Source organism: Nelumbo nucifera, chromosome 1 (assembly GCF_055504915.1).
Source record: "Nelumbo nucifera cultivar China Antique chromosome 1, China Antique-T2T, whole genome shotgun sequence".
Lineage (NCBI taxonomy): Eukaryota > Viridiplantae > Streptophyta > Magnoliopsida > Proteales > Nelumbonaceae > Nelumbo > Nelumbo nucifera.
The window spans coordinates 13,304,932-13,314,795 of NC_142649.1; the positions used below are offsets into that span (position 1 = coordinate 13,304,932).

General features: G+C 38.8%; 2 protein-coding genes across 2 annotated transcripts; both read left to right on the plus strand.

Annotated features, from left to right (window-relative positions):
* The first annotated feature begins 218 nt into the window (after positions 1 to 218).
* Positions 219 to 3,361, plus strand: LOC104610314 (putative small nuclear ribonucleoprotein G). The gene is made up of 4 exons (XM_010276873.3): positions 219 to 375; positions 467 to 489; positions 2,918 to 3,039; positions 3,144 to 3,361. Exons 1-4 carry the CDS (start codon positions 341 to 343, stop codon positions 3,204 to 3,206), a joined length of 243 nt encoding a protein of 80 aa, XP_010275175.1. The 5' UTR covers positions 219 to 340; the 3' UTR covers positions 3,207 to 3,361.
* Positions 3,362 to 5,512: 2,151 nt separating this feature from the next.
* Positions 5,513 to 9,120, plus strand: LOC104610315 (Tetratricopeptide repeat (TPR)-like superfamily protein). The gene has a single exon (XM_010276874.3). It carries the CDS (start codon positions 5,904 to 5,906, stop codon positions 8,511 to 8,513), a length of 2,610 nt encoding a protein of 869 aa, XP_010275176.1. The 5' UTR covers positions 5,513 to 5,903; the 3' UTR covers positions 8,514 to 9,120.
* Positions 9,121 to 9,864: the final 744 nt, after the last annotated feature.

Genomic DNA, 9,864 nt, shown 5'->3' on the forward strand with positions numbered 1-9,864 from the left:
AAAAAAAATCCTTGTGTAAAATATTATTGGGTCGGACTTATTTACAAAAACCCGAATCCGCGGCCAAGCCTTTTGGGCTTCTCCGCCCATGAACAGGACTAATTTATGGGGCCTGTCGACTTGGCCCAGTCAGTCCTAAAGGGCTTCGAGCCATCTCAGAACCCGGTCGACTCTCCGGTGCAATTGCTTTGTTTCGAGTCTTTTGACAACTGAGCCCTTTCTCCATAAGTGAGTGGGAACTTTTTTGCTAGGGTTTTGAGCGCTGCTTGCGAGTTAGGCCTTCGAGGGTTTTAGAGATCGCGGAGACTGGTAAAGACTCTATCTCTCTCCTGGATTCACGATGAGCAGATCAGGCCAGCCTCCGGATTTGAAGAAGTATGTAATGGATATTCTCTCCTCCTCTTCTTTTCTCTTATATTGTTCCAACGATTAATTTGTTTTTTTCTCTTTTTCTGTAATGGAACAGGTACATGGACAAGAAGCTTCAGAGTAAGTTTTTGATTTCAATGTAGTCTTTATTTGTAGTTTCACCTGCCTTTGAACAATCTGTTGTTCTTTGTCTTTTCAAATTTGTAAGGTTAAGGATTTTTTCCACCAAAAAAATAAAATTGTAAGGTTAGGGATTTTCGTTATGTTGTTGATACTTGGATGAATTGCTTTGAACTGAAAGCTGAAAATTTGCATTTTTTTCTCTTTTTTTGTTGTAGTATGAACAAGAGGTGAGATGGCTGGGTTGTTTTCTAACTTAACACGGAACACCCATTTGCATCTGTTGGAGCTTCTCAAGTAGCATTTTAGCCATGATTAACATTGTGTAATGTGGTTCTGATGAAGATCCGTGGAATTATATGTGTTCTTTATGTGTTAGTCGTGACTCCCTGACTTACTGATTAACATGAGTGTTTTCTCCGATGAAATCCAAACTGCTTAGTCAATTCTCCCAGTTACTATTGCCCTTTTTTGTGTTTTCAGGGGGGCGGGGGGACTGGGGAAGGGAGGGTTGCTAAATGCTGCACTTCTCCCAACCCCTCTCTGAAAAATCTTTATTTAGGAATGTTCGCATGTACATGCATATGATTTCAAAGGTACATTGGAAGTATGAACTTGTCCATATTAGCAACTACTTTGATATTAAACCTGCTAAATGAAGTTGAATTAAATAAATGCTGTTTGATGTTATTTATCAAAAAAAAAAAATGCTTTTTGATGTTTCTAGGTTTTGTCCTCTTGGTGTTGTCTATGGCCCGGATATCCATATTTTTGTTTTCTAAACAAAAGCATAATGATTTTCACTAAGGTTCCATTTATTTCAATGTAAAGTAGGTAGGAATAGTATTCAACTTGTAAAAATGTCATTTTTATCGTTGCCTGTTTTATTCAAAACTTTGCTTCCAACCCCCCCTTTACATGGAAACAAATGCAGCCTAAATAACAAAATCGGAGTGAAAGAGATACAAAACAGTCCATTACAAGTCAGTAATCACTATGCTGAAGAGCCAATAACTAATATCAAATAGAATTGTTTTCTACTTTTCTATGCATACAGTGAATCACACTGAATGTAAGACGAGTGATTTATGTCTCTGAATTATGTGTTGTCATTGGGAAGTAAGCCATGCTGATTGTCCATAACAGCACCCTGTTATCCAAAATATGGCAAGGGGGAGATGCTGCAGTAGGCTTTCCTATGCTTACTGAGTCCTTACAACTGCCAGCATTCACATAGTACTGGGAAAGCACCAATGAACCCCAAAAATTTTCAAAGTATGAGGCCAAGGAAACTGAAGTTATATCATTGTCATGGGTAAATGGTTTGTTGTTGTAGTGAGTAGTGACTTGCAAGACATAATATGCAAAACATCCATTTCCCTTCCAACAAGGTTATTGATGATGAGGTATTTCCCAACAAAACAGTACAGACAACAAAAGCAACTGCCGCTGCAGGATGTCCATATATGTCTGATAGGAAAAGGGATCTAAAAGGTTCACTGAGCCAAACTGTCAAATCATCAATCGAACAGCTCTGAACTTTTGAAAAAAGACAACTATAGAATCTGGTTTACAATGTTTAAGGGTTAAATCGACCCAGGGGGGCAGTTTGAAAATCATCTTTAAAGCTGTTTGATCCAAGGTGGATCAACTTCTGGTTAAGACTTAGTAATTTGAAGTGCAATTTCAAAGTTATGGATGACTAGGCTAAGTTACACCCACTGTTAGGTAGGGCATCCAGATGAGCGCTGTATCATGTCAGGCCTTAAAAGAATTAAGTAACATCATATTACACCTTATGAGTAAGCGGTATAATCTAAAGTTAGAGTTGTTGTTTTTACTTGTGTTGGATGCTTGCTTTGACTTATCTAAGCTAATTCTGTAGACTGTTAAGTATTCTTAAGCACTGCTGCTCTTTATCAAGGCACCAAGGATAGTATATTGAAGTGCAATGTCAAGACTGTTTTGACCGTTACATGTTTATCTATGTATGTAGTCAAACGAACATTGCATTATGATGAAGGTCAAAAGAGTCGTGCAATGTCATGTTAGAACTTGTGATTTTGTTCTCCTGTTAGATCATTTAATCTAACATTGGAGTTGTGCCTTTTTTGTGTTTGATGCTTGCAGTGGTTTACCATGTGTTTATTGTTTGTCACTATTGTTTCCTCAACTGGACAAATGGACGAGTCTATACAGGGTTAAATGGCCATTTGATATGAATAGATTTTTTGCTGCCCACAAACCTGTCTTGTTTGTCTGAAACTCTGAATTGCACAATTTTGAGACTAGATTCATTTCCAGAGGGTCTGTGATGGCATATTATCATCTTTATTCATGCATTTTTGTGGCAGTAGACAGTTATTGATTTTGATGATAATTCTAGGACTGTAGATACCAGACCTGCACTAATTCTTCTTTCTTGCAGTCAAGCTGAATGCAAATAGAGTTGTGGTTGGGACTCTCCGTGGATTTGATCAGTTTATGAATCTGGTGGTTGACAACACAGTAGAAGCAAATGGAAATGAGAAAAACGACATAGGGATGGTGGTGGGTTCTGGATGTTTCATCTTTTTGTAGGATTTTTCCCCACTACGACTACTTAACATTGTTTAACTTAGCCCAGCTAATTGGCATGATTTTTTTCTCTGCAGGTCATCAGGGGAAACAGTGTGGTGATGATTGAAGCTCTTGAGCCTGTTAACAAAACCCAGTAGTGTAATTCACCATGGCTACTGCTACAGTAGCATATCAATTGAGAACATTTTCTATTGCATGGAGCTGGTGGCATCTGATTTAACATATTTTGTAATGAAGGATTAAATGGAAGCTTTATGACTTGAATGTGATAGAGATAATTTCTTTGTGGGTACAGTATGTATATCCTTCAACGTAGATATTCTAGATGAATGTTGTACTGGAAAATAGAAATCTGGAATTACCCATATGCAGACGTGAGAGAACAAGAATTTGTTATAGTGGCTAAGCAATATCAACCAAGGAACCGAACTAGACCCAATAGGATCTGTCAATGGGTCGGGTCCGACCCGATATACCCAAACGGTTTGAGCTGGTTGTTCCAGGAACTGGTATTGATGGGTTGGTTCTGGTTTCTGATATATTGTCTCAATTATTATTGGTTCGAAACTGGTTTTATCAAGCCTTAAATTTGTAATATTTTCCAGAGGAATAATTGGGACGATGGTTTCCAACTTCTTACTAGCAATATCTATTAGATATGAATTTTCTAGCATTTGACTCCTTACCAGTGAAGGATTTAGTCGTACACTTGAAAGATAACCCAAAAAATCGAGGGAATGATTGGATAATTGGTTTATATGGATCCTGCCAGGTTGAGACCACAAGTAAAAATGACATTGCCAGAAATTTACAAGGTGATATTTCCATTTATACATCAAAAGAGGAGTTGGATTTTGTTTATTTTAATTGGATCCATTGAGTCAGATCCAATTGTCCCAATAACCAATTGGCAAGGTTCAAAATATCGGTGCTGGTTGGGTATATTAGCCTATATTGAGGCTCAATTCTTTTTTTCTTAGTTTCTTTTTTTAAACCTGGTTTAGAAGGGTTGGTTTAAGGCCTGTCTACCCCCTGAACCAGGTTAAACCCCAAAATACCCCCTGTAGGGGCGTATCAAGAAGCCCCCAATACATATCGAAAATTTAAACCTTGTCAATCGGTTTTGTTTTGTGTCTAAAATTACAGTTCCTATTGGGTTTAGTTTGGTTTTGGTTCCTTAATTTTTCTTGTTGGGCCATTTCTGATTCCAGCCAGACACAACCCATTGACAGCCCTGAGAACATCTCCATACCTGTATGTTTTCATTCATGTGGACCACAGGTGCCCCACATGCATGTATCAGTGTGCATTGGGGGACATCTCTCATGCTTGTCATTAGTCCGGGAGTTGTTCCTAATACACAATTGGGATGTATTGTGGGGCACATGTGGGGCGCATATGTGAATTTTTTGGGGGAAAATTGCCAATATTTGGGTGAGACAAAATTAATGACATGACTAAAACAGTCATCATCTTATTTAATTCAGAAATAAAAAAAAAATACAGGTAAATGCATTGCATAGTTACCGGATAAATAACTTACCAAAAAACGAATGGGGACTAAGTGTTAAACCTTGAGAGAAATATTAAAAATTCCTTTGTGGGATTTTGAATATAATATAAAAAATGCCTTGCTTATGAGTGAGTCACCTGGTTTTTTAACATAACATAGAAGATTTCTTCAGAGCAAGCACTGACTTTCTCTAATTTTATTAAGTAACCAGAAATTCATGTGACTATCTGTTTTAATTATTTTAGTTATCATATTTTACATCATCTATGGGTTTTCCCAAATCATAAAAGGCTATATCTATAATCTACAAGAAAACAGAGTCTGTGCTAATTTAAGTCTCAGATTGTATTAATTGTAATGTAAGTCCATAAATATGATAAAATTAAATCTTTCTTTCTCTTCAATGAGCCACATTGGATGGTTTAGTTCATGGTTTGACAGAAGAAAAAAAGAATGAGCATCTGACCCGTCATGGAAGAATGTTAATACAATTATTTTATTTTATTTTATTATCTATACTATATTTTAAAAAGCAGTTGTCCACATCAGATTTCCTGTATTGCTTCCCAGTTCCCAACCCTTTTAGAATTTTTTTTTTTTTTTGTATTTTGAATTAAAAATTTAAATATGAAGCTATTTAAGTTCACTCAGAACCAATTCAGCTAAGAACATATTTTTAACACGGGTCTCTTCTTGTTAATCTAATTTCTAAGTTGCTTAATATGATCTTAAAAATTAAAACTCTTTTATAAACATGGGAAGCGGATTAGTAAACAAAATAAATTGACACCCACTGTTAGAAAAACACTACCCTTGACTTGTCTGACAAAAAACACTTTCCTTTTGATTGAAAAAAAAAATGCTGTTCAAAATCACATACACTTCAAACAGCCCCTTAATTTTCAATGAGGGTACCCTCATGCGGGGTCTTAAATTTGAACCATTCGGCTTACATTAGGGAAGATTGAGACCTGCACAAGTTAACCAAAAAAACTGGTCAGGATGAATCCTCGGCCCAACACAGAGAAATCAGGTCAAATTCTCATCTATGAGCTTCGAGGCACAGCCTAAATCTCAAGCCCATGGACGAATTTTACCCAAAAAAAGTCCATGGACATATCCCAGCCCAATTACCCATAGCTCATAACCATAAGACTGGGCCTTGGGCCCCTACTTTTCTTGCCCTCACAGGTTGGCATTTCAGAGATAAGAAGGAAATTGTGAGGACAAGAAGTGAAAAAATGGGAAGAAACCAGATACACGATTACACGTAGAGATATGGGAAGAAGAAGCTCAAGGAGGCCAACCAGAACCATCAGCCATGGCCTCAACCGTGCCTCTCTCCATCCCAAGCTCTCCTCCGAGTCCGAGCTCTAGCAAATTCCATCACAACCAGAGCCAATTATCTTCAAGCTCAACAATCTCAGCACTTCCCACCAAAACCCAACCACAAGAGAAACAAGTGCTGCCTTCCAATCTCAATGGAAACTCTCAGCTTCTTCTACAGCACCAAAGCTCTTTAAACCCAAAACAGAAAACCCCCACACTTCGGTCCCGTCTCAGCCAATTATGTCAGGAAGGCCGACTGGAGCTCGCTCGCCGCCTCTTCGACGCCGTTCCCCGACCCACCACCGTTCTTTGGAACACAATCATAATTGGGTTCATCTGCAATGGCATGCCGGAGGAAGCCCTCCGGTTCTATGTCCGGATGAAGAACACACGCGCCACAAGGTCTGATTCTTATACGTATTCTTCCGCGCTTAAAGCGTGTGCCGAAACCAAGCAATTGAAGTTCGGCAGAGCTGTACATTGTCAGATTCTTCGCTCTCATTCTAATCCCAGCGTAATTGTTAATAATTCGCTTTTGAATATGTACGCTAATTGTTTGAGCCCACCTATTGATAACTCGGCGGAACATACGGGTCAGGGGGTCGTGGAATTTTACAAGCTCGACTTAGTACAGAAGTTGTTTGATAGAATGCGTAAGAGAAACGTAGTGGCGTGGAATACCTTCATTGCATGGTATGTTAAAACGGGACGGTATGTTGAAGCTATAAGGCAATTTAAGCTGATGTTGAAAATGGGAATAAAACCAACTGTTGTTAGTTTCATTAATGTCTTCCCTGCAGTAGCAGGGATTGGAGATAAAAAGAACTCTGATGTTCTCTATGGTTCACTTGTTAAAATGGGTAATGGGTATGTTGATGATCTGTTTGCTGTTAGTTCAGCAATTTTCATGTATTCAGAGCTTGCTGACATGAATTCTGCAAGGCGGGTTTTTGATTTGTCTATAGAGAAAAACACAGAAGTTTGGAACACTATGATTGACGGGTATGTTCAGAATGATTATCCCCTTGAAGGCCTCAATCTTTTCCTTCAGGTTTTAGAGATGGATCAGATTGTGCCTGATAGTGTAACTTTTCTCTCTGCTCTTACAGCAGCATCGCAATTGCAACGGCTTGATTTTGGGCAACAGATTCATGCTTTTGTGATTAAGAATTCAATGGCACATTCTATTATTATTTCAAATGCATTAATTGTTATGTATTCAAGGTGTGATTCCATTGAATCTGCCTTCAAAGTCTTTGAGAAGATGTCAGAGAAGAGAGATCTTGTTTCGTGGAATACCATGGTTTCTTCTTTTGTACAGAATGGGTTTGATGATGAAGGATTGACACTGGTATATGAGATGCAGAAGCAAGGGTTCCTGATTGATTATATAACTGCAACAGCTTTGCTTTCAGCAGCATCAAATGTCAAGAATGGAGAAATTGGAAAGCAGACTCATGCTTACCTCTTCAGACATGGGATTCAATTCGAAGGAATGGACAGTTACCTGATAGATATGTATGCCAAGTCGGGTCTGATCAACAATGCAAAACGCCTTTTTGAGTATAATGATGACACTAGAAATAGGGATCAAGTCACATGGAATGCCATGATCTCAGGTTATGTGCAGAATGGGTACATCGAGCTTGGTATTACTGTGCTCCGGCAGATGCTCAAGCAAAATGAGATACCTAATGCTGTTACAATTGCATCAATCCTTCCTGCTTGTAATTTAATAGGAGGAATCAGTCTGGGAAGGCAGCTCCATGGATTTGCCTTCCGCCACTTAGTGGACCAAAATGTATTTGTTGGCACTGCTCTTATAGACATGTATTCAAAATGTGGCGCCATTGATTATGCTGAAAAAGTGTTTGCTAGCCTACATGAGAAAAATTCAGTCACATGCACTACCATGATACTAGGCTATGGCCAACATGGACTGGGTTCAAAAGCTCTTTCTCTGTTTCAGTCAATGTGTCACTCTGGCATGAAACCTGATGCAATCACTTTTGTTGCAATTTTGTCAGCATGCAGTTATGCAGGCTTTGTTGATGAAGGTCTCCAGATATTTGAATCAATGGAGAGGGAGCATATGATTCAGCCTACAACTGAACACTATTGTTGTTTTGTTGACATGTTAGGGAGGGCAGGAAGAGTGGAGGAAGCTTACGAGTTTGTCAAGGAACTAGGAAATGAGGGTAACGTGATCGGAATTTGGGGGTCACTTCTAGGAGCTTGTAGGATTCATGGAAAATTTGAATTGGGCAAAGTAATTGCTGCAAAGCTGCTTGAAATGGAGAAAGAGAATGGCATGGCTGGCTATCATGTTTTGTTGTCAAATATATATGCTGAGGAGGGGAAGTGGGAGGATGTTGATGAAGTGCGGAAGAGTATGAAAGAGAAGGGTTTGAGGAAGGAGGCTGGTTGCAGTTGGATTGAGGTTGGTGGTGTTGTGAACAGGTTCATGTCTAGGGATCAAAATCACTCTCAGTCTGGTGCTATATATGCAAAGTTGGAAGAATTGTCTGAGGAGATGAAGATTGCTGGTTATAGACCTTCTCTCATTTGTAATATGGGCAGTATTTCTGAATCTGATGACTGAACCAAGGGCGTATTGGTAAATTTTGATGGCAATTGCAATAACAGATGGGAATAATTAAATTCTTGGTTTAATGAGCTACAGGATGATGACCTCTACCAGATGGATTGGTAATGGATAGTATGAGTTTGAGCATCGGGTTTGAGCTGGTATCGTATGTTGGTTGTCATACATGCAGGATGGTTGATCCAACTCAGGTTTCTGCAGGCTAATGGCTATATCAATGGCTATCGTTTTTTAGAAGGGGAAGTTAGACAAATCCGTTTCCACAATTCACTTAGTGACCGACCATTGCAGGTTGTTGTACATGATAGATGGTTGATCAAACATGGAAGGGGAGGAAATGGACTTATTGTTGAAGCTAGTCCATGTGGATGGTCTACTCTGCAATAAGTTATCTAGCATTGGACAGCAATGTCTGAATGCTTCTTAGCAGTGAGGTGGGGTCTGCAACTATTGACACTTAACTGGCAATGCTATGACCTAAAGCACTATTTTGTTTAGCTGTGTTGTCATCACACAGTCCAGTTTTTGTATTGTGATAATGTGCAAGTACCAATTTGAGGGTAACCATTGCCCAATGCTACAAATGTGATTAATTATTTACAACGGTTGGGTTGCTCCATTGTGACCTGGGTGATCAGGGTACAAATCATGGAAACAGCCTCTGTGTATCTATAGGGGTAAGGCTGCTTACATTTGTCCTTCCCCAGACTCCGCCTGCATTGACGGGAGCATTTTACACACTGGGTTGCCCTTATATGCTAGATAACTTCATCAAATTGTAAAGCTGTAATTTTGCTAAAGTGCTTCTCCCTTTTGGTCGAAAGTCATTTTATTTATGGATACCATATAGAAAGGAGCTTTTAGGCTTTTTTAGTTTTTAATGATCACGCCTAAAAATTGGGTCGATTCCTAATTTCCAGAATTTTCATAGTTCAGTGTAGGCACTTGGGGAAATGTCCCCTCACGGCCAGGGATCAACTCCTCCCTCAACCAAGAAAATTTAACCAACTTTTCTTGGCCAACACCAATCTAAATTGAACCAAAGACTTTCTTATCCCATTCCAAAGATTATCAATGGTTAGTCAGCCTATTCTAAGGTTTAATATGATTAGATTTGAGCCCATAGCTAATGCACATGTATAGTAGACATTCGAATGACTTTCTTGTGCATATGCCTTGTTCTTTTTCAGAAATACTAAACAAATCATGAATTTTTTTGAGTAGCTTTAATCATGTTCTCTTGCAAACCAACTGAATGATACACACTAACATGAAAATGCTTAAGCTCCAGCTTTGACTATAAGAACTTAAAACACATAATTAGCTTTAATATTCCAGGTGTGTCTGT

Excerpts from the sequence above, each read along its gene's own strand:
- LOC104610314 (XM_010276873.3), top strand. The coding sequence starts at position 341 with ATGAGCAGATCAGGCCAGCCTCCGGATTTGAAGAA. Across the intron at positions 490-2,917 it reads CATGGACAAGAAGCTTCAGA|TCAAGCTGAATGCAAATAGA; the intron begins GTAAGTTTTTGA and ends TCTTTCTTGCAG. Across the intron at positions 3,040-3,143 it reads AAAACGACATAGGGATGGTG|GTCATCAGGGGAAACAGTGT; the intron begins GTGGGTTCTGGA and ends TTTTCTCTGCAG.
- LOC104610315 (XM_010276874.3), top strand. The coding sequence starts at position 5,904 with ATGGCCTCAACCGTGCCTCTCTCCATCCCAAGCTCTCCTCCGAGTCCG.